Source organism: Talaromyces marneffei, chromosome 2 (assembly GCF_009556855.1).
Source record: "Talaromyces marneffei chromosome 2, complete sequence".
NCBI lineage: Eukaryota > Fungi > Ascomycota > Eurotiomycetes > Eurotiales > Trichocomaceae > Talaromyces > Talaromyces marneffei.
Window position 1 is genome coordinate 1,321,441 of NC_072349.1, and position 22,438 is coordinate 1,343,878.

Here is a 22,438-nt window from a genome sequence, read left to right on the forward strand (position 1 = left end):
CGACTTACTCTACAAGCCGACCCAATAGCTGAGCGATTCGGGTCAAGCAGATTGCACGTTCTCGGGGCCGTGAAGTCTATGTTGGTCGGTCCACATCCGACATTTACGCACAAGGGTCGCAATAAAGATCTCGAAAAGGTTAAAACGTGGTAAATTACACTAGGAAGAGCACTAGTGGTATAGGGGTAAAATACCACTAGTTTGGTTCGATACGTATTACATACCGGGAAACGTGCTATGTAAATTTCAAAATAGTTTCAGACGCTCTTTGGCCAAAAATACCTCACGAGGTTGGGGAGATAAAGCTATTCAATGTTTATCAAAGATGACACGATACTTGAAGTCAGATCCACCATGGGGGCTGCCCAGCTACGCCATATGGCCCCCATGCCGTCTCCCGAAGTATATACTGATGAAATTGTCATTTGTCACCAGGCATCATCGCATATCAGATCGGCGAGGTGTTGGCAATTTCTATACGTACGTAAACAAACATGACCATTTTGGCGGCGGAGAGAGCTCCCTCCCGGAGCATTCTGGCAGTAGTGACAGTTGGGAGGTACACTTGTGCTGGTACAATCTTCTTTTCTGCTCTCTATCTAAGCCCCAATTAACCCTAATGCATAGCGCCCATTCTTGAGATTTGTCGAATTCTCCATGCCCGCGGTCATATCATCGAGTTTGCCTGTCTCGATGGACACCAAGGCCTTGCAACTCCTCATGCCTTCGTGTCGAAGATTCACGTCGTTGGTCGGAACATGACAGTTGAAGAGGACAAAGCCCTCTATCGACTGTTTGATGAGTCCGATGCCTCGACTGCGGAGGGTCGTAAAGGCACGTTTCGTGCCCTAATGAAGTTTCACAGTTGGTGGCCGGAGACCTATCGAAATCTCAAGGCCCTTGTCTCCAACCCGGCTCATCGCCCTGATTTTATCCTGGCAGACCTTCTTGCCGACGCATGTATTGACATCATGAATGAATTTCGGATTCCTCTCGCAGTTCACTACCCGCAAATGCCGATTCAAATGGTGCCTCGGAAGTATATCCCTGGTATGCCTGGCGCACAGCTCAAACATCTGAGCAGTGAGCATGCTAGTCTGTGGGATCGACTCCGCGAGGAATATCACGTTCTGCAGCTGATCTTTGCTATGAAAGACTATATTCTGTTTCAAAGGAAGATGCGTCGAGAAATGGGACTCGGTCCTCGTCCACCACAACAAAAGCCAGACTACTTGGTCCTCGTCAACTCATTCTTCGGCCTTGAAGTTCCAAAGGATCTTCCCCCGCTTATGATACCCATCGGTCCAGTTTTGGCTGATACTTTCCAGCCGTTAGATACAGCTCCTGAACTGTTGCACTTCCTACAAGTCCACAAAAAGGTGATATACGTGGCATTCGGTTCCCACGTTGAACTTCCAGGGTGGCGTGTCCGTCGTTTGATAAAGGGCCTGACCCAAGCCCTCGAATCAGGCGATATCGACGGAGTTGTTTGGGCATGGAAGGATCGTGCCTCCGTCTTGAAGGAACTAGAATCTGACAGGGGCTCAATTGGCGAGGACAGGGTGGATTATTATGCTGTCCTGGACAACAAAGATGAGAGGTTTAAAATTATGGGGTGGGTTCCCCAGCGCGCGATCCTTGATCATCCAAGCGTTTGCCTTTACCTCTCGCACTGTGGCGCGTCATCCACAATGGAGGCTGTCTTCCATGGTGTGCCTGTGGTAGCCATGCCCGTGTACGGGGATCAACTGGCAAATGGAAAGCGTCTGGAAGCTGCTGGTGTTGGTATCAATATGGACAGAAGAAAATTCGTGGCCGAAGAATTAGCGACAAATATCCAAACCCTGGTTCGCGATGAAGGGGGCTCATTCTCTCAAAATGTCCTGCGCCTGCAACGAATTGCTTCGGCGAACAGTCGGCGAAAACATGTTGCTGCTGATAGAATTGAAGAGGTCATGTACGATGCGGAACTTTTATCCTCTGATAAAGTCGGTAAAGATGTGGCTCGTCGCCCGATGCATCTGCAAACCCCTGACTGCCGCATGTCGTGGGTCAAGGCAAACAATCTTGATCTTTATCTTGTATATATAGCCCTCTTAGCTGTTCCAGTTGGTGTGGTGCGATGGGTGAGCAAGAACTGGCTGTAGTACTGATTGATGATGTACCTATCTAGAATTTATGACCTTACTCCTGGCGAATGCAGGTGTTCCGCATCTCTTCATTTTTCTTTTCCTTGCCGTAACGAATAAGTAGATTTAAAGTTCCCTCCTGCTTGTACTCTTTGGTATATGCTTCTATAGCTTGATTCCTCTTTATTTGGGGCACTTCAATTGATGTCTAAGAATTTGAGGTCTGGTGTTCCGGAGCCAGATTATATCAATTGATATCAACATTACTTATGATGCACGTGTGCAATCACCTAACTACCTATCTAGATACATATGTAGGTATGCTGATAATACAATGGAGTTTGATTCAAAGGTCTTCTCAGCCACGAAATGTCAATGTGAATCTTATCTAGATCTTATATAATTCTGTTGAATTTGATATAATTTGTGGTATGTTGAAATACCATGAGGATGGGCTAACTACGAGCTATAATTATAAACCAATCTTCCTCTTTCGACCTGCTCCCCTTTCCTCACCACCGATCGCCGAGTATGATACCGCTTTCCATCAATATTCTCAAAACCCCAAGTCTGTTCCATTGTCCAGCCAGCCTCGGCGTTGGCAATTACACATTGTAGATGATGGCCATCGGCATCCTCGGCCCAGCAGCTGGCGGAACCATCCTTACTGGCTTCTCCGTTCAGAAAGGCGTAGTCCTCATCCGTATGTGAATCTGAACGCTCCAACGAGGAGGTATAGAGACGTGACCGAGCTAAAGAAAACCAATCAGCAAGATAGGCGCACCAGATGAGAGAGTGTAATATTTACTTTCAGTCTTCCCGTACAGGGGATTCTTCCCAGAAACTGGTTCCCAATTCAAGTACCGTTTCTCAGTAACTCCACTTCCACCCACCCCATTGACTTGAATATTGACAACGGGGGTTCCATCATCTTCAGCAGAATGTGAGATAGTAAATTTAGGGCTCGCTAGGGAAATGCCTTTGCGCATTAGCCAGGGAACTCCTTGCTACGAGAGAGTCAGCAGTGTCAACTGAATACGAGGGTCAGCATGCATACCAAAGCGAGCGAACCATCGGCGTCGTCCGATAAGGCCTTGTTCTGCACGGTGTTAACTTGGCTTGCCCACGGCGTAAATGGTACGTCGACATACGGGAACAAATTGGCCGGCTAGGGTCTTTAGGGTCATTCCTTCTGGGACTGCCATGACTTTCTAAACTTGAAAGAGATAAGATAGAAAGAGCACGCAAGATGCTCCTAGTAGTTTGTCTTTATGTCAATTTAATTTCGTTATAGAGCTTTCGATTACAGCCGTTATATAAATGATAGGACATACTCTGTAGTAGAGTGTTCAGCTCAGGCGATCGATATGCTCAAAGTTTGGTCATCAGCTTCAGATTAACAAACAGCGAGCGCCTCACTAGAGACTGGGATAATGGTTAATCTAGCTTACTGGCGTTGGTCTGGAACTAGTACATCCAGAACCGTCCTTTCGCCCGATATACGACACACATCTTATCTTTTTTTTTTTTTTTTTCTTTTTCTAGGTTGATACAGTACTTACTAGGGATACCGTATTGAACAGTACAATAGATTAGATTTGACAAGAGGATCATAACAATATACTTTCCGGCACCCTTGTCGTTCAAGACATGCTTAAATTAGCTCAAAATACATTAACTAATACCAATGGGGCTATTGCATGAGATTGTCCGGACCCAGTTTATTACAATACAGCCATTACAAGAAACAATGGCGTCTGGTCTGACTGTCGCCCATGGCATAGCGTTGTTTCTAAAGCACCACTCGGCTGTCTAGGGGTGATCAGATATGACTCGAATCTAAATAGCGTTTATTAGCTGGACATCATACGTAATCAGGTTGCTTAGCCTTGTCGATTATTGGTGTCTACGGCGCAGGGGGATCACAAATTTCCATTCCACAGTACTTCCCATGACCCTATTCTAAAGTGTTTGCTGTCAGCTTTTGTATAATCATAACCCCGACTTTTCTCTAAGTTCTGGATGTTACTCTTCCTGCCGTGAATTCGTTCCTACCTCTAGTAAACACCTTTCTGAGCAAGAAAAAAAAAACCCCTCTCCACCATCATGTCGTCTACACCAACTCTCGAGTCCCTGCAAAATGGATGTCAAGCTTGGAGAGATGATGTCTTGAACATCTATCACTATGTACCCTCGCTGGCTGCCGGAGCCGTGTTTACAGTTCTCTTTTTGCTCTCTGCGGCTGGACACTTGACCCGATTCTGGATGGTCAGAGTCATTCCTTCACTCCTTCTCGCTATCGGTGCAATCATCGAGCTGGTTGGTTGGGCTGCTCGTATTTGGTCTTCCAAGTGTCCTTACAACGACTCATCCTTCAAGACACAAGTCACCTTGCTTGTCATTGGGCCCGTCTTCTTCACAGCTGCTATCTATCTCTTCCTTGGCGAGCTGATCCGCCACTACGGAGAACGGTACTCCCTACTCAAGCCCAAGACTTATCTCTGGACATTTATTACCGCTGATGTGGTGTCATTGCTTATCCAGGCCGCTGGTGCTGGCATCGCGTCGTCCCAACTCACCAATCCCGGTGGCAGTGCCAAGCATGGCTCAGACGTCGTTGCAGGTGGTATGATATTCCAGATTGTCGCTATGACCGTGTTTGTTGCCTGTTTTGGGGTCTTTATCAACCGGATGTATGGTGCACTGTCGATTAATGGGGTCCGACGCATGGATAACTACATGATTACCGCAATTATCTTTAGCTTGGTCGTCATCTACATCCGAAACATCTTCCGCGCAGTTCAGATGACACAGGGGTTTACCGGCAGTCTCTTTATCCACGAGGGGTACTTTATCGCACTTGATGGTGCAATGATGTTCCTCGCTGTTGCCGTCTTCAATGTTGTTGATTGGCTTCCTGCCCCTGAGAAATTGGAGCCGTTGTCTTCTGGTGGGTTAGAGACTCAGCCACTCGAGTTGGGGGAGATCAGCAGAAAGTGAGGCTTTCAGAAAATTCTTGCGGCCGAAAACATTGTTGGGCGAGTGATATTTGGGAAAGCATGCATGGGTAGAGTGGTTGGTTGCTGTGTTGTGGTGCCGGGCGAAGGTGAAGGCACGCTGGGACGGTTGTTAGACTGTCCGAGTGGATAGGATCTTACGTGGTGCGTTTTGACTATAGCAGACAGGGGGCGGGCGTAGTCGCGGCGAGGCTTTTGAGTGTATTTATTGAGTGGTTTACTATGAAGTAATAATGGTATGAGATAAAAACAAAGAGCATTCAATGGTATTGCAAAAGACTAGCGGTTATTACTGACGCTAACATGACGGTACCGGGACTAGCGTTTACGATTATCTTCCGGTAATATGCTAAATCCTTAGACATCCGTCGCTTGTTCCCACCGGGCGGTTCGGAGTCACTCCGTCCAACCGGATGAGTTGCCAAGGCCAAACTGTATAGAAATGGGGATCGCTAACAAGGCTGACATGCACTACAATTATGGCTTATTTGGTGGTCAGTTAGTTACAATGTTGATTAATACCCCTAAAATAGTCAAGATATACTGATCTAAAAATTCAATACCGGCTTCTTTATCCTAGTAGTAGACAATAGTGCATTACAGAGCATACGAGAATTTTTTAAGTCCCCGAAAATAAGTATTACATGCTTGAATACTCCGTACTACTAATCTAAATTTTACCGGGCTACCCATACAGAGAATCCAAAAATTTCTTAGCGGGAACTTTGTCATGATATTTAAACTAGAATATCCCTATGATTTTGACTTTATTTGATAATATGATATGCATCTTATAATAAAGAACAGAGACACCAGTTTTTAGACCATTCTAGACCATTTGAGGGGTGTTAATAGAGATTGTATTAATGTCAAGACTCAACTTTGTTACCGATCTCATACAATTTTGACATCGACCGCCGGGTGGCCCTTGAGCCTGGGCCCACTTCCGACCCCAGTGGGGGCAAGCGATGCGAGTCGGAGTGACGGGTACCTAGTACGTATGTAGTATACTCTAACTGGACATCTCACAGAGCCCTAATTATAAGATCATGCTATTATAGGCCGTCGACTGTGCATTCCATATGATAATATTGGCTCGATCATATAAAGGGTTTCCTTACTGCCCTATCCATATTGCCTAATTGGTTAGTTACCGGTAGTAGTAAAGCCTACTAAGGCTTGAAAGGGTTTATAACTGTGGAAATCCATGCCCGAGCTTTTTACAGGCGGTTGTTCGAGGAACCTTCGAAGGCTTGCCATGTGCATAAAGATATGGATGACGGAGTACGCAATGTATTTTATGTGATTTCTTGGCCTCGGTGTATCTGGATTTCATTTTAGCATTTAAGCTTATGGTTACATTCAGCCCGAATACGCTATTGAAATATTCCGACCCTACATTAGCTCTTATTTGGGTCTATTTGAGTTCAGATCTAACTCGTCTGAGTTTGTCAACTTCGGCTTATCTTCGAGTTGAAGCATCTGATAGTCCGTTGTTGACTACGTGTTCTAGATAACGACGACTGATTTGCTGTAAACAGCGCCGGGCTGGGTTGAAATGGAATTGTGGATGCTCTCGATAGCAAAAGTTCAACTCGATACGGTTCAGCTCCATAGCTGAGCTAAGATTAATTTAGTTTGTTTCAACGAGGTGGGCGTCGTCGGTCATCCATGTGGTGGACTGCACGAACAGACGAAGGAAGGCATGGCCAGGGTCGCGAGGAAAAGAGTCACTCAAAGACCCATTCGTCAATAAAGATCTGACGCTGTAACTATTCCTCATCTTTGGGAAGTCTTAAATAAACGGAGAAGCCCAGAGGTTGTTTGGATGGACCACAGCTTATAGGACAACAGCATATACCCATATCTGTTGTCACTTTATATACCCCAGGCTTTTATTTTCTTTAGTTGTACGAATATATCCGCCTTTTTAAGATTCTTTATTCAAGATGCCGCTTATGATCAGTCCAGAACCGACAGGTGATGACATTGCCGTCATCGGTCTTGCCTGTCGTTTCCCTGGAGAAGCCTCCGGGCCTCAAGAATTCTGGGATCTTCTACGCAAAGGACGATGTATGCACCCTCTGGAAAGTCCTGCATATATGGCGACAGCCTAGCTGATGTCACCATTCTCTAGCTGCCTACTCATCCGCCTCAAAAAGATGGAATGTCGACGCCTTCCACCACTCCAAGCGTGGACGACTGGGAACCAGTGTAGCCGGCGGTGGCCACTTCCTTGAACAAGACTTGGCAGCCTTTGACGCAGCCTTTTTCAACATTAGCCAAAATGAAGCATCATCAATGGACCCTCAGCAGCGTCTTACGCTCGAGGTTTCCTACGAAGCTTTCGAGAACGCTGGTGTTCCCATTGATAAACTCTCCAATAGCCAGACCGGTTGCTACATGGGTGGATTTACAAGTGATTGGAGAGAGGCGATGACACGGGATGCGGAGGCTGCGCCCATGTATACCGGTACTGGTGTCGGCTCAGAGTTCATCTCCAATCGTGTCTCGTGGTTCTTTAACATGAAGGGACCGAGCTTTACACTGAACACAGCATGCTCGTCTAGTTTGGTGGCGTTCCATCTTGCCTGCCAGAGCTTGAGGACACGGGAGTCGACGATGGCGATTGCAGGTGGTGTTAGTGTGCACCTAAATCCTGACTTTTTCATGTATCTGTCCAATCAAGGGTTTCTGAGTCAAGAAGGTCGATCCAAAACCTTTGATGCCAGTGGAGACGGATATGGTCGTGGTGAAGGATGTGGCGTTGTTGTACTTAAACGTGTGGAAGATGCAATCCGAGATGGAGATAATATTAGGGCTATCGTTCGCGGCACTGGTGTGAATCAAGACGGCAAGACCAAGGGCATTACACTGCCTAACGCGGTTGCTCAAGCCGAGCTCATTCGCTCCACGTACGCCTCCGCCGGTTTAGATTTAGGAGACACTCAGTATTTCGAGGCCCACGTAAGTATTCCGAGCCATCTCCATTTCCATTACTGACATAGATATAGGGCACAGGAACGCAAGCCGGCGACCCTACCGAACTGGAAGCCGTATCACTCACCATCGGAGCTGCCCTTGCAGCAGATAAAAAGATCCTCGTCGGGTCTGTCAAGCCGAATGTAAGGTCCATCGATCTAACTTTTCTGCTACACACGACTGACTAAGAATCATAGATCGGCCACGTCGAAGCAAGTGCTGGAATTGCAGGTGTTATCAAAGGAGTTCTGGCTCTGGAGAACGGCCTCATTCCACCAAATATTCTCTTTAATACTCCAAACCCAAAGATCCAGTTCGAGAAATGGAGGGTCCAAGTTCCAACTGCTCTCACTCCATGGCCGAGTGACGGTGTCAGGCGGATGAGTGTAAACTCGTTTGGTGCTGGAGGTACCAATGCCCATGCAGTATTGGATGGTGCTGAGCATTATTTGCGTGAGAGAGGATACCAACTCACTGGTATCCAAGGAATTAAACCAGGATCCGAAAGAGCCACTAATGGACCTCGACTGTTTGCCATCAGCTCCCATGACCAAGATGGTTTAGCGCGCCAGAGGGAGTCTTTGGCCAAGTTCATACAGTCACAAGTGGCCAACATCCCCTCCATGAAACAGGATGTATACTTGAATCGCCTCGCTTATACTTTGAGTGAGCGTCGGTCTGCACTACCATGGAAGTCATTTGCCATTGCAGCCAATATAGAGCAGCTGGTTGAAGAGCTCCGCGCGTCTGTACCACCATCTGGTCGTTCGAAAGACGGCCCTCGTCTTGGTTTTGTTTTTACAGGCCAGGGAGCACAGTGGGCGCGAATGGGTATGGAGCTGCGTCAATACGATATCTTTCAGTCGTCCCTTGAGAGTGCCGAGGCATTTTTCAAGAATGAGTTGAACTGCCCTTGGTCGGTGATTGAGGAGATGGAACGCGAAGAAGGCGACTCTCGCATCAATTTACCAGAATTTAGCCAAGCCTTGTGTACAGTCCTTCAGGTAGCCATTGTTGAGCTTTTGTCTTCCTGGGGAATTACCCCTGTTGCAGTCGCGGGTCACTCGAGTGGTGAGATCGGAGCAGCATATTGCTTAGGGGCATTGACTCGTGAAGATGCGTGGTCGGCTGCCTATTGGAGAGGTGTACTCTCCTCTCAAATTCCTACATTAAACCCCAATCTCAAGGGCTCGATGATTGCAGTTGGGTTGTCAGAAGGAGATGCCGAACAATATATTGCTCGCGTTTCGAAAGGTTCCGTTACTGTTGCCTGTGTGAACTCTCCCTCAAGCGTCACTGTCTCAGGTGACACAACCGGAGTCGATGAGCTCCAGGAGCTCTTACGGCAGGATGGCGTGTTTGAACGAAAGCTTAAAGTCGGTGTTGCCTATCACTCTAGCCACATGCAGACAATTGCTGCTCAATACCTTGAGGCCATCAGTGGCATCAATACCGCAGAGAGCCATCCGGAACGGACAATGCACTCTAGTGTGTCAGGAGACCTTGTCGAAGCTGATGAACTTGGCCCGATGTACTGGGTCCGAAACTTGACCAATCCTGTCCGATTCTCTGATGCGCTGGGTAGCCTTGTTCTACCGATTGACGAGTCCGGAGAGCAAGTGAAGACAGCTGCCGTCGATATCCTAGTTGAAATTGGGCCACACTCTGCACTCGGAGGGCCTGTTAAGCAGATCCTCAGGGAGATTGAAGTAAAAGACGTCGAGTACCAATCCATTCTGTCACGAGGCAAGTCAGCTGTGCAAACTGCACTCGGATGTATCGGTACACTCTCTCTTCGAGGTGTTCCGGTAGAGATTAAGGAGGTCAATCAGTATCATGCTTCTGGATCTACCCTGACACCACTGCATGACCTCCCTGCATACGCCTGGAACCACACCCGAACCTTCTGGGCTGAACCACGCGTCAACCGCGAGTACCGGTTTAGGGAGCATCCGCGCTACAGTCTCGTTGGAGCGCCATTGCCTCGCATGAGCGAGAATGAGCGTGACTGGAAAGGCCTCCTCCGCATTTCAGAAGAACCTTGGATCCGCGACCATCGCATCCAGAATCTTGTCCTGTACCCGGCGGCAGGATACATTGCTATGGCAATTGAAGGTGCCCGACAACTCGCCGACAAAAGCCGGGAAATCTCAGCGTTCAAGCTACGAGATATCCAGATTGGGGCCGCCGCCACGGTGACAGATGACGCAGATGTTGAGATCATGCTTCATATGCGTCCTCACGCGAATGGGACCAGAGACAAGGCATTCTCGTGGTGGGAATTCTCCATCAGTACTTGTGCTGCTGGCCAGGAGCTAAGACAGAACTGTGCCGGGTTGATGCTTGTGGAGTACAAGTCAGATGAAGGGTCGGCTATGAGCATCGAGAATGAAATTGCAGCCATCGCAGCTACAGAGCAGTACGCTGATATCAAGTCCTCTTGTATCACTCAGGAGGAACCCGCCAAGTTCTACGAGGACCTCGCCTCACTCGGACTAAACTACGGACCTACCTTTAGCCTAGTGACGGAAATCCGTCTGGGCAACGGAGTTTCTTGCTGCACTGTGGAGGTCGCTGTTCATGGGTCAACTGTGGTTCCTCCGGCCTCGGTCAAGCGCCCATATATCATCCATCCTACCACGCTCGACGCAATGTTCCACGCTGTCTTTGCAGCTTTGAAGGGACCAAGTGGAGTGCTCAAGGGTGCAATGGTTCCCAAATCAATCGACCAGATTACCATTGCTGCCGACATTGACATCGCAGAGAAGTCAGTATTCCATGGGTTCGCCACGGCGTCCAAGCATGGATTCAAAGAGATTATGTCAGATGTGCACATGTTCGACAGCAGTCTGCGAAATCATTCAGTCTCTATCACCGGCTTCTGCTGTGCCGATGTCGCTGGCAGCGTTGAGATGACTGATGCTGCCGCCGATGCTGTGAATTTGTGTACCAGCAATACCTGGCTACCGGCAATTGAGCTGCTGTCTTCCGAACAACTTCAGAAGGTTGTGGAAGACCTGGCTGCTAATTCAAATACCTCTGGTCTATCAACAGTGTATGATGGAGAGTCAGAGAAGATCAAGTCTCGCTCAATGATTCACCAGGTAAGTGAAAGACGACCCCGCTTAATTCTGAAATCCTAAATTGACTCATATTTCAGATCATAAAATTGATTGCCCAAACAAAGCCGGAGAGCTCAGTCGTGGAGTTTGGTCAGACTGGCCTACCATTGCTGTCTGGCATTTCTGCAAGCCATATTGGCTCTCCTCTCAACTACATGCTGGCAAGTGCCGACGGGGAATGGCTGAAGGAAGCCGAGGGCAACCTCAAAGATTCAGGTCTCAGTCCACAGTTCACATTGCTTGACGAGAAGAAAGAATTATCGGGCAGCGGCTTTGACATTGCAATGTCCGATTTTACCCCAGGAGACTCTACTGATCTTAATACCATCCTTGAGCGATTCGGCAGCATTGTTAAGCCAGGAGCAAAGGTTCTCTTTGTTGATAATTTACCCACTGGATCTGTTGACCGAGATTCTGTCTTGTTAAAGCATGGTTTTCATCTTGACTTCAGCACTGCAGCTGGGCAAACAAATCTCACTGTTGCATCGGTGCCTGTCACCAACGGTAACGGAATAGTTACAGACGAAATTATCATTCTGGAACCAGCTGTTCCTTCGCCAACTGCAGATGCCGTCGCAACACAAGTTACCGCGCAGCTAGATGCTGCCTCTATCCCCTCAAAGCGCATCACCTTACAAGCACCATTGGCAGAGCTGAAGGGTAAGCGCTGCATCTCGCTTATCGAAGTGGAGTCCTCTTTCTTAGAAGACCTATCTGAGTCTGGATTTGAAAGCTTGAAGAGTATTCTTCTAGAGACGTCTAGCCTTGTATGGTTTGTTGGCGTCGACGGTCCTGCAGCATCTTTAATTGCCGGCCTTGCACGAACGGCTCGCAATGAGATTGCTGGTTTACAGCTTTCTACCTTGCAGGCACCCCCAGGCTCGTTTGGATCTTATGAGAATTTGGCTTCGTCTATTGTCAAGGTGATTACATCACCTATTCGCGACAACGAGCTACGAATTGAAAATGGTATACTTCAAGTCAGCCGTCTTCTTGAAGATCATGGTTTGAGCGGCGCCATCGACGGGCTTCAAAGAGGAGAGAAGGTTCTCACACCTCTATCTCAGACAGTGCGTCCTCAGAAATTGGTTGTTCAAAACCCTGGCCTGCTTGATTCTTTGTGCTTTGAGTTGGATGAGAGTCTGGAAGGCCCCATTGCCGATGGCGAGGTCGAGATTGAAGTTCGTGCTAGTGGTGTCAAGTAAGTATCTAAATTCCTTTCCATATCTTCAAATATACTGACCTAGTTTCCAGCTTCCGTGATGTGATGACTGCGATGGGCCAGATTCCCGATGAATCGGTCGGACTAGAAGCCAGCGGCGTAGTCCGTAAAATTGGAAAGGATGTGACTCGCTTCCAGATTGGTGATAGAGTCTGCTGCCTGGCCCACGCTGCTCATAAGCCTCTGATTCGCGTTCCTGTTGTGCAATGCCAACGCATTCCGGAACATCTCTCCTTCGAAGAAGGTGCCACTCTACCCATGGTGCATTATACCGCATACCACGCTTTGGTCAACCTAGCCCGTATCCGAAAAGGACAGACCGTTTTGATCCATGCTGCTGCGGGTGGTGTTGGACAGGCTGCCATTCAAATTGCTCAGCATTTTGGTGCAGAGGTCTTTGCTACCGTTGGATCTGATGCAAAGAGAACGCTCATCAAAGACCTGTACGGGATCCAAAATGACCACATCTTCAACTCGCGAGACATCAGCTTCGTCAAGGGTTTGCTGCGAATGACTAAGGGCCGGGGTGTTGACTGTGTGCTTAACTCCTTGTCGGGTGAGATGTTGAGACAGACGTGGTACTGCCTCGCACCATTCGGTGTCTTCGTGGAGATTGGAATGAAAGATATCCTTAGCAATACAGGCTTGGATATGTTACCCTTTAAGAAACACGCTACCTTCTGCTTCTTTAATCTGGAGAACATTGCCACCATTAACCCAAAACTCATTGAGGAGATTGGACTAGGTGTCTTCGGGCTTCTAGAGCAGGGTTTCCTAAAGCCTGTAGCTCCAGTGACTGCTTATCCAGTGTCTCAGATGGAGAGCGCATTCCGTCTGATGCAGGCCGGTCGCCATCAAGGCAAGCTAGTCCTCTCTTACAGCCCTGAGGACGTCGTACCTATGCTCCGACGTGCAGACGACGCACTACGACTCAATCCTGATGCGACATATGTCCTTATCGGTGGATTTGGAGGACTTGGACGCAGTTTATTACGCATGTTTGCTGCGAGTGGCGCACGGCATCTGGCAGTCTTCTCCCGGTCCGGTGTTGCTTCAGCAGCGGCTAAAGCCTGTGTAGCTGAACTTGAGCAGCTCGGTACACGAGTTCAGGTGTACCAGTGCGATGTTTCTAGTCCGTCAGCTGTTAAAGACGCCGTTGAGCATATCGAAGAAAATCTTCCTCCCATCAAAGGTGTCATTCAGGGAGCAATGGTACTCCGCGATGTGCTCTTTGAGCAAATGTCTTACCAGCAGTGGATCGAGTCCACGAGGCCCAAGGTGCAAGGCACATGGAACCTCCACCAATTTCTGCCAAATGATATGGACTTTTTCATTACCCTAAGTTCATTTGCTGGTGTATTCGGTAACCAAGGCCAAGGCAATTACGCAGCTGCGGGAGCATACGAAGATGCTCTGGCGTATTACCGTCGCAGCCAAGGACTCAAGGCAGTGACCATTGACCTGGGAGTCATGCGCGATTCGGGAGTTCTGGCTGAGCAAGGAACAACGGCTAATCTAAAGGACTTTGAACCATTCGCGATCAGCGACGTGACATTCCATGCAATGATTAAGAAGGTCATTGTTGACGAAGTCTCCGGCTTATCTACTCCAGCCCAGATCATCACTGGTATGCCAACAGGGAAAACAGTGCAAGCTGCCGGTATTTCGCGACCTTACTTCTTTGATGACGCTCGGTTTTCCACCCTGAGCCTGGCAGGCGAGCAGGGCGAGGAGGGTGCTGGAGGCGAGGTCTCGATTGAGACGCAAATCTCCGGCCTCGCATCTCACGAAGAGGCCGTGCCCTTGGTTCAGGAGGCCCTTATCAACCGGGTGGCGAAATTCCTGCAGACATCGCCGTCAGAAATTGACGCCAGTAAGCCACTGTATCACTATGGTGTGGATTCGCTGGCAGCAGTGGAGATGCGTAACTGGGTGTTCAGGGAGATCAAGTCGGATATCTCGCTGTTGGAGGTCATGTCAGCCAGTCCGATCAGCAAGCTTTCGCAGGATATTGCTTTCCGCAGTAAGGCTATTGCAGCGTGATTAAAACTTGTAGATAATTAATACAGCATACATAGTATTTCAAATACAATATCTGAAATTTCGTTAAGAGAAACAATTATTCTGCTCACATTCCCACTAAGCCGCCGCGACTCACCACATGATGTGAGTCGAACGGAGCATTTCCCTCATCATTTACTACAATACGACCAAGAATGGCGTCTTCTGAATTGCTGAACCAGAAATATCCTAGTGGCGCTAGGTCACCCGACTTCACCCACGTAATATCATATCGACCTGCTTCGCTGCGTGATATAGGGATTTCCGATATCACGGGAGATCGTTCTCTCGACCACAGATGTACCACAGCAAGTATAGTATTTGCTGTTATGATGAGTAACTCTTGGTTCTTCGAGTGCCATAACATATTTTTGATATTATGCTCGTGTACAAGCGCTGTTTCAAGAGCTGGTGGCGTAGTCATGGCCCATATCCATACAATATTGGGCCGTGTCTGGTCTACTGTGGCTAGGAAGTCGCCATGTGGTGAAAACTGTAGCATTGATATACCACGAGGTAGCTGGGAAGTAGAGTCATTTCCAGCGGTAATGAAGGCAGATGAAGATGCTGCTTCTGCATATTCGAGCTTTCCGTCGGGAGACATACGTTCGCGCCAGACTCGAGGTGACTCGGCGTTGATGTGAAAGGTGTGTGAGAGTGTAGTGGAACATGAGAACTGTTATCAACATTAGCACCATTCGTCATAGTAGTATTGAAAACAGGCTATGTACTGTACGAGTGTTGAGTAAATCAACTGTTCCGTCGTACTTCCCTACTGCCAGAACTTCGCTATTCTGCTGTCGCGGTTTCAATGGTGCCCATTCTATACATTTCACGCCAAGATCATGTGTATTTTCCGCATCATCTCTTCCAGTATATGTACGAAAATGCTGTCCATCGGCCGTGTAAATAAGCACCTTTGTGCCACTACTAGCTGCATCCCAGATTGCAATCCATCTGCCATCCGGACTCCATTTTAAGCCTTGCGCATCGACTGTTGGCAGGTTAGCTTTAGATATTGTTTCATATGAATTAGCTTCATGAATGGTGAGCAAGTCACTAGCTTCGGGCTTCAGTAATATTGCAAGCTGATTTGTTTGTGGCCGATAACCATGCCCCTGGCTGCTTGGATTGCAGAACTTGGGCGACTTGATTATCAGACTAGATGCGGACTCCAGATTGAAAACCGTCACTTTTGAGCTCCATGCATGAAACAGGATCACTTCATCATTACTCGCGCCAAAGTCGATGGCAGTCACGCTTGGTTCAATGTTTTCAATATCAGCATGCCATTCTAGGGAATTGAGTTGCCAGACTGATATCCGGTTATTGGTTGCGCACAATAAACGCTGATGTAAAACGAGGTCCAATGGGCCGTCATCTTCAATTTGCATTCGAGCTCCGACATGATTAACATCCTGTGAGTTTGACAGGGATATTTTGACGAATTTGAGTTGCGAAGCAAGGGGCTCTGGGAGTTTTATGGACCGAAGAACGCGCGACCCTTCTATGGGCGTAGCTGAGTGCACTGAAACCTCTTTGCCATGTACGCGTACAATATAGTCTCCATCACGAGAAACAGTCACTATTGTTGGACCTATATGGGCTGGCTCACGTCAATCATGTATCAAACACGTGTTGAAGTATCCCCAGATCTCTGAGGCGACCCCGTTCACATTTACTAACCTCCATGACTTCCAGGGAAAGCCATCTGGACCAATTCGTGGCTGCTAGAGAGTCGAAGAACCTATCAGAAACACAATGGTAATTGTTGATGGTATATTCAAGGGTCCAGCAGAAGGGCGTTGATTTGTTCGTGCCTTGGTGCCTGAACCATACAAAAAATAGGCGGGCGATAAGATAAGCCGGGCCGTCTTTGTTCCGCGCCGAATAGAGCCAGAAGGAAGACCAAAAAAAAGTTCGACAAGTTCATAATTGCTTCAAAGCAACGATTTCTACGATTTTGAGATTCGCAGTCGACAGAAGAATTCTCTCAAAATAGGTCTTCTCACTTTGAGAGCTCCCTTTCGGGGACAGAAGCTCCTCCGACACTGGGTTGGCTCGATCTTCAAAATGTCTACAGCAAGCGCGCCTGAGAGCAGGCCTGCGAAACTGACTGGGCGAGAATTCTATAAAAGTATTGGAAGCCCAAAATATATTGTGGCACCTATGGTGGAGCGATCAGAATTTGTGCGCCTCTTCCTCGGCTTTTCTGTTAAATAACCAAGCCACTAATTCAAAACCATTCATCCATAGGCCTGGAGAATGCTCACACGATCCTTCATGGAAAAAGACCAATCACAACGCCTCATCGCATACTCGCCCATGTTCCACGCTAGATTATACAAAGAATCAGAAGGGCACCGTACGCAATGCATGCAGCCCATACGCCATAACGATCAAACCGATACCGATGTTCCATATCTCGACGGCAACCCAGCCATTGACCGACCCCTCTTCGTCCAGTTCTGCGCAAACGATCCAGATGATTTTCTTGAAGCCGCTCGCTTAGCTGCACCATATTGTGATGCGGTTGATCTGAATCTAGGCTGCCCTCAGGGAATTGCGCGCAAGGGACATTATGGTGCATTCTTGCAAGAGGATTGGGATTTAATCTATAATTTGATCAACAAGCTGCATACAGAGCTACCCATACCAGTCACGGCCAAGTTTCGTATTCAAGAGACCAAAGAGAAGACTCTGGAATACGCTAAAATGATTTTGTCGGCCGGCGCCAGTATAATCACAGTTCACGGTCGACGACGAGAGCAAAAGGGACACAATACAGGAGTTGCAGACTGGAGTTATGTCAGATATTTGAGGGATAACCTCCCACCTGAAACGGTCATTTTCGCAAATGGGAATATTCTGGGTCAAGCAGACATTGAACGCTGTCTGGAAGCTACAGGTGCTGATGGAGTCATGAGCGCTGAGGGCAATCTGTCAGATCCAAGTATATTCGGCAAGGCACCTGAAATCGGCAACGAGGGACGCGAATACTGGCGCGGTCGCGATGGAAGAGGAGGTTACCGCATGGACGCGGTCTTCAGACGTTATATGAATATTATCCATGAGTACGTTCTCCGCAATCCGGTGCCAGAGCGCAAACCACTTTTCTTGCCCTCAGATCCCGTTGCCGATGTCGTTGAGGAAAGCAAAGGCACACAGAACGGTACAGACCAAAACGGACAGGTCAATGGCAAGAGAAAAGCCGAAGACGATGGCCACGAAAAAGCGGCTGAACCACCTAGCAAAAGGCAAAAACGCAACAAAGACACAAAAGTGACAGATCCTAACCTTACCGCCATGCAAGGTCATTTGTTCCAGCTTCTACGTTCTTTGATTTCTAAACAAACTCATATCCGCGATACACTAGCAAGGACACGTGCAGGTGATATTTCAAGGTTTGAGCGGATCCTGAGCATGGTCGAAGATGCCGTCAAAGAAGGAATATTAGAATACGAAAAGAATCCCGATGCATTCGACAAGAAGCCGCAGGATGCAAAGAACCTTCAAGGATCCAAAGCGACGATTGCGGAATATAGTCGTCCATGGTGGGTATGTCAGCCATATGTTCGCCCTTTGCCAGAGGAAGCTTTAGCGAAGGGGGCGATGCAAGTGAGCAAGAAAGATCAGCGCAAGGCTGCGGAGGCGGCTGAAGCTGCTGTTCACTCAGTTTCTGAGAAGGTTGAGACCGCGCCTTCTTTGGTGTCTACGTAGATAGATGGTCTTGACAACGAATAGATACCAGTACATAGATTCTAATGTAAATAGAGCATATATATTATTTGTCTGATACCCAGCGTATGATAATATCGATAATTATTAATGGTCTCTTTTCTCCCGGTGAATGACCGCTTCTACTGTTAAGTTCGCGTCGCATCACAGCTCGCCATTGACAGGCATATCAACCTGTACCTCCCAACTCCCTGCTCATTTCAACGGAGCATTCACAAAACCATTTCACCATGCGTATTCTTCGTCGCTACACAATAGAAATAACCAGCCAAGAGATCGGTACAGTTCTCCCCAACCGCAGGATTCCAGCGCTCAAAAGCTGAAAGCGTAATAAAGTAACCCTGCTTCTTATACTTCTGCACAATAGAAACGCACGTGTCTCCCCATTGTGCCTCGTAGTATCCTGTGCAATCCGGGGTTATGCCAGGTTGAGTAGGTTGAGGTGCGTCGGTGGACGGTGGTGGTGCTGGTGTTGGTGTGGTGCTGGTTGATGAGGTAGTTACAGTGCTTTCTGGATTGGTTCTTTAGCAACCTGTTTGACTTTTGCACATGATTGCCAGAGATGGAGAGAGATATGCCTACCTGAAATTCCAACACAAACGTAGTAGCCAGCCAGGAGAACCTGACAATTAGTTCCCACTGCTGGATTCCAAGTATAGAACTGGGACAGCGTGATGGCATGTTGATAGGCGATGCCTAAGCATGTATCATCGGAAACAACCTTGTAGTAGTTATTGCCTGGTGCAAAGGCGTGGGTTAGCACTTTGCATCTACAACGAACCATTTATTTGACTTGGATGAAAAGACGTAGATGCCAACCCACAGTTGCTTGCAATTCCACTCTGTATCGGACTCGGAACAGGTTCTGCCCTTGCCTGGAGACCGGATGCCGCAATATTATATGCGGCCGTGCTTGGTAGAGGATCAGGAACGCCTACACACACATAATATCGATCTAGCAATTCGGAACAGTCCGATTTCACGGCACTTGCAAGCAGGCACAGATGATTCAGCCAACGCCCACTAAACGGGAGACTTTGATAAGGGTGGTTTACAACTTACGGATTCCAAACGTAGAATTCATTCAGTGTAAGTCCATAAAACTTGTCAACAACAGTAGCGCAGTAATCGCCTCGTTGTACGCGATAATAGGCATTGCATGTTGAGATGAGACCCGGCTGTGTTGGGGACGGTGCAGCGGCTTTAGTTGCACCAACTTCTCTCTGTGGTGAGTTTGCGGCTGTTCTTCCGATGAGAGTACCTTCGGTCAAGGTTGGTTGAAGGGCTTTGACATTAGCTGCGCCTACAAGAAGGCAAGACAGAAGTGCCTTTTTAAACAACATTTGGCTTTTTGGAAAGAATAATATGTGGTTATTGGACGTCTGATGGAGAGCAACTGAAAACCATTCAAGCAGAGCAGTGGGAACATTTTATAATCAGATTCTGGTGGAACGTTTGAATGTAATAGTGCCTAAAACAATTAGCATACTAGTAGCATTTATGCAGTGCTGTGGTCTGGATATAATCCAATGTCTCGCCAAAGTAGGACAATGAGGTATACTATCTATGTAGCAAAGATTTTCATTTCCGCAAGACCCAGGACTGGGGTATCACGTTGTACAGATGTAAATATAGGAAACATCCTTGTATCTCCCAGTACGTATACAATTCATATCAAACGCCCAGAGAACTATGGATGTTTTGTATATCTCCATTGATATAGCACTCCTGCTCCTATAATCCATGATTCCTAGTATGCCTTTGCTAGCAGTGATCAATAACCAACTATCTTCATTGCCACTGAATTTGATTGAATATTGATGAGTCTCAAAAATCTTCATTTCTTCACAAAAATGTAGTTGTACCCGAGTGCTGTAGTGTTTCTTCTGCGCTACATATAAGTGGCATACTGTACCGTTTGATGTGCAACTCGGAAAGATGCAGATTCAACCTTCTTTCTTTGTCCTTGCTTGGTCTAGTCATATACAAAGTTCATGTTACTCATCATGCCAACTATTTGACTTTCATCTGAGACATTGGGAGGTAGAATGATGGACTGCAGCTGATGACACTGGCATTCAAATAGCGTCTCAAAGTTGCAGTGCAGGACAACTGAGCGTCATAGTCTGAAAAGAAACCTATACCATTTGAAAGAAATGCTTGTGACCATCCACAAACCAATTTCGAATAAAAGGTTCCATAAGAAAATTCACAAGCAAAGAAGTGCCGAGGGAGACATTCCGATCGACCTAGAAGTCACAATGGAATGGCTGGAAGGGTGGAACCATAGAGAGCGCTACATTAACACATGATACAAATGTCATACTTTTATACTGCAAACAAATCAATATCTTTCATCAAGCAACATTTTAAAAATAATATCTTAGCATAATCTTAAAGAGTCGAAACAAGACTTCTTTCCTACTGTGCTTAGTTGAAAATGGCTTCTGCACGTGCTGCGTTTGCCCTAACTCTTACCTCCAACAATCGGATTACAGTGCGAGAACCGGAAGTCCATCGTCAGGACTTTGCTTAAAAATGGAAACCGTGTCATATTCTCACATATCACGTGAAAAGAAACCAATTCTTCTAAAAGTTAAACATCTTGTGTGCCAATAACACCTTTCACGGCGTAGAAATCGACGTAGAGAAGATACGGCGCTATTCCAGATACGGTAACCAACTGGTCATAACCATGTCCGAATTTCCATATCAGGTAATTTCATGGCCATATCTCAGTAGAATGCATTTAACAAGTCGAAAATCTTTTTGAATAAAGGTCTACGCCCGGACACAAGACGGAATTTGAATGGATTTAAACCCAAATATAAGCGTCTAAAGTCCGCTTTCTCCTATTCTGACCCGTTACCTTGGTCGACAAGAAAAGAGGAGGAAATATAAATAAGAGCCAGTGTCCGCTTCTTGGTTCTGAGAAAATATCAATCTCTCTGAGATACTCAAATAAGTTGACAACCATGGCTGCAACATTCAAGTACTCTCTTGCCGGCAAGCCCATCGGCCGTGATGGCCTGGGCTTGATGCGTACGTTGAACCAAGTAGTCTCATTTCCTGTCGCTACCTTTCACTTTGATCGAAGGTGTTGTCTTGTTGATAAGAAACTAAGAAAGTTACAGGCCTGACATGGCACATTGCACCCCTTCCCGACTCTCAGACATTCCCGATCCTCAAAGCCGCCCTTTCAGCTGGCATGACTGTCTGGAACGGCGCCGACTTTTATGGCACATCAGAAAACAACTCATTGCACCTAATCAACCGCTACCTGACCGCCCATCCTGAAGATGCTGATAAATTCGTGCTATGCATCAAGAGTGGTCTTCGTGATCACGCAACATACAAGATGGATTGTTCACCCGAAGGACTACGTGAATTTGCGCATCGGTCACTGGACATATTAAAAGGAACAATGACAAAGATCGATATCTTCGGTCTTTCGCGCGTTGATCCCGATGTTCCCGTGGAAGAAAGTGTGAAAGCTCTTGCCGAATTGCGCGAAGGAGGAAGAATTGGTGGCATACAGCTTACCGAAGTAAGAGCCGAAACCATGGGGCGCGCTTCCAGCGTTACAAAAATCGATATAGTCGAAGCCGAAATCAGCCTTTGGTCTACTGAGGTCTTCAGCAATGGAGTAGCAGAGGCGTGTGCTGAGCACGGCATAGTCCTGGTCGCACATACTCCCCTTGGAGGCGGTATTCTGACCGGCAAATACGAATCATTCGACGATCTTCCCGCCATAATGAAAGGTCGACCTCGGTTTGTGCCGGAAAATGTCGAGAATAACGTCAAGTTAATCAAACAGGTCAAGGCAATGGCAAGGTCAAAGGGCTGCACTCCGGCTCAATTGGCGCTGTCATGGGTCAAGAAGAAGGGTACTGAGCCTGGTATGCCGGTCATTGTGCCTGTTGTTGGTGCAAGATCTCCGGAGACTGCGTTGGAGAATGCGAAAGATGTGGGGTTAACTAATACTGATATGAAGCAGATTCAGGACATATTAGAGTCATTTCCAGTGCAGGGTGATAGATGGCCAGCAGGGCCGGCGAAGCTCAATGAGTATTGAGTGAGTTTCAATGTATTAGGTCGATCATTTTCTCAAAGTGATTGCGTTCATGCCGTGCCATTTGTGTTTTTCCTGAAATAGTATCAATGAGG

General features: G+C 47.4%; 8 protein-coding genes across 8 annotated transcripts; 5 read left to right on the forward strand and 3 right to left on the reverse strand.

Moving 5' to 3' along the window:
* Nucleotides 1-494: 494 nt before the first annotated feature.
* On the forward strand, nt 495-2,147 carry EYB26_002835 (uncharacterized protein; the record flags this gene model as incomplete). Its single annotated transcript, XM_054262140.1, has 2 exons — nt 495-573; nt 628-2,147. 2 exons carry the CDS (start codon nt 495-497, stop codon nt 2,145-2,147), a joined length of 1,599 nt encoding a protein of 532 aa, XP_054118115.1.
* A 441-nt stretch (nt 2,148-2,588) lies between these two features.
* Nucleotides 2,589-3,334, reverse strand: EYB26_002836 (uncharacterized protein; the record flags this gene model as incomplete). The annotated part of the gene is made up of 4 exons (XM_054262141.1): nt 2,589-2,881; nt 2,938-3,136; nt 3,187-3,228; nt 3,281-3,334. 4 exons carry the CDS (start codon nt 3,332-3,334, stop codon nt 2,589-2,591), a joined length of 588 nt encoding a protein of 195 aa, XP_054118116.1.
* Nucleotides 3,335-4,235: 901 nt separating this feature from the next.
* Nucleotides 4,236-5,129, forward strand: EYB26_002837 (uncharacterized protein; the record flags this gene model as incomplete). The annotated part of the gene is made up of 1 exon (XM_054262142.1): nt 4,236-5,129. One exon carries the CDS (start codon nt 4,236-4,238, stop codon nt 5,127-5,129), a length of 894 nt encoding a protein of 297 aa, XP_054118117.1.
* A 1,966-nt stretch (nt 5,130-7,095) lies between these two features.
* Nucleotides 7,096-14,515, forward strand: EYB26_002838 (uncharacterized protein; the record flags this gene model as incomplete). The annotated part of the gene is made up of 6 exons (XM_054262143.1): nt 7,096-7,219; nt 7,284-8,113; nt 8,161-8,271; nt 8,326-11,232; nt 11,289-12,451; nt 12,505-14,515. The coding sequence occupies 6 exons, from the start codon at nt 7,096-7,098 to the stop codon at nt 14,513-14,515; spliced, it is 7,146 nt and encodes a 2,381-aa protein (XP_054118118.1).
* Nucleotides 14,516-14,600: 85 nt separating this feature from the next.
* EYB26_002839 (uncharacterized protein) lies at nt 14,601-16,244 on the reverse strand (the record flags this gene model as incomplete). The annotated part of the gene is made up of 3 exons (XM_054262144.1): nt 14,601-15,209; nt 15,265-16,139; nt 16,220-16,244. 3 exons carry the CDS (start codon nt 16,242-16,244, stop codon nt 14,601-14,603), a joined length of 1,509 nt encoding a protein of 502 aa, XP_054118119.1.
* Nucleotides 16,245-16,606: 362 nt separating this feature from the next.
* On the forward strand, nt 16,607-18,253 carry EYB26_002840 (uncharacterized protein; the record flags this gene model as incomplete). Its single annotated transcript, XM_054262145.1, has 2 exons — nt 16,607-16,723; nt 16,790-18,253. The coding sequence occupies 2 exons, from the start codon at nt 16,607-16,609 to the stop codon at nt 18,251-18,253; spliced, it is 1,581 nt and encodes a 526-aa protein (XP_054118120.1).
* A 230-nt stretch (nt 18,254-18,483) lies between these two features.
* EYB26_002841 (uncharacterized protein) lies at nt 18,484-19,614 on the reverse strand (the record flags this gene model as incomplete). Its single annotated transcript, XM_054262146.1, has 4 exons — nt 18,484-18,782; nt 18,854-19,009; nt 19,095-19,258; nt 19,334-19,614. 4 exons carry the CDS (start codon nt 19,612-19,614, stop codon nt 18,484-18,486), a joined length of 900 nt encoding a protein of 299 aa, XP_054118121.1.
* Nucleotides 19,615-21,246: 1,632 nt separating this feature from the next.
* Nucleotides 21,247-22,346, forward strand: EYB26_002842 (uncharacterized protein; the record flags this gene model as incomplete). The annotated part of the gene is made up of 2 exons (XM_054262147.1): nt 21,247-21,313; nt 21,406-22,346. 2 exons carry the CDS (start codon nt 21,247-21,249, stop codon nt 22,344-22,346), a joined length of 1,008 nt encoding a protein of 335 aa, XP_054118122.1.
* Between the last annotated feature and the right edge of the window lie 92 nt (nt 22,347-22,438).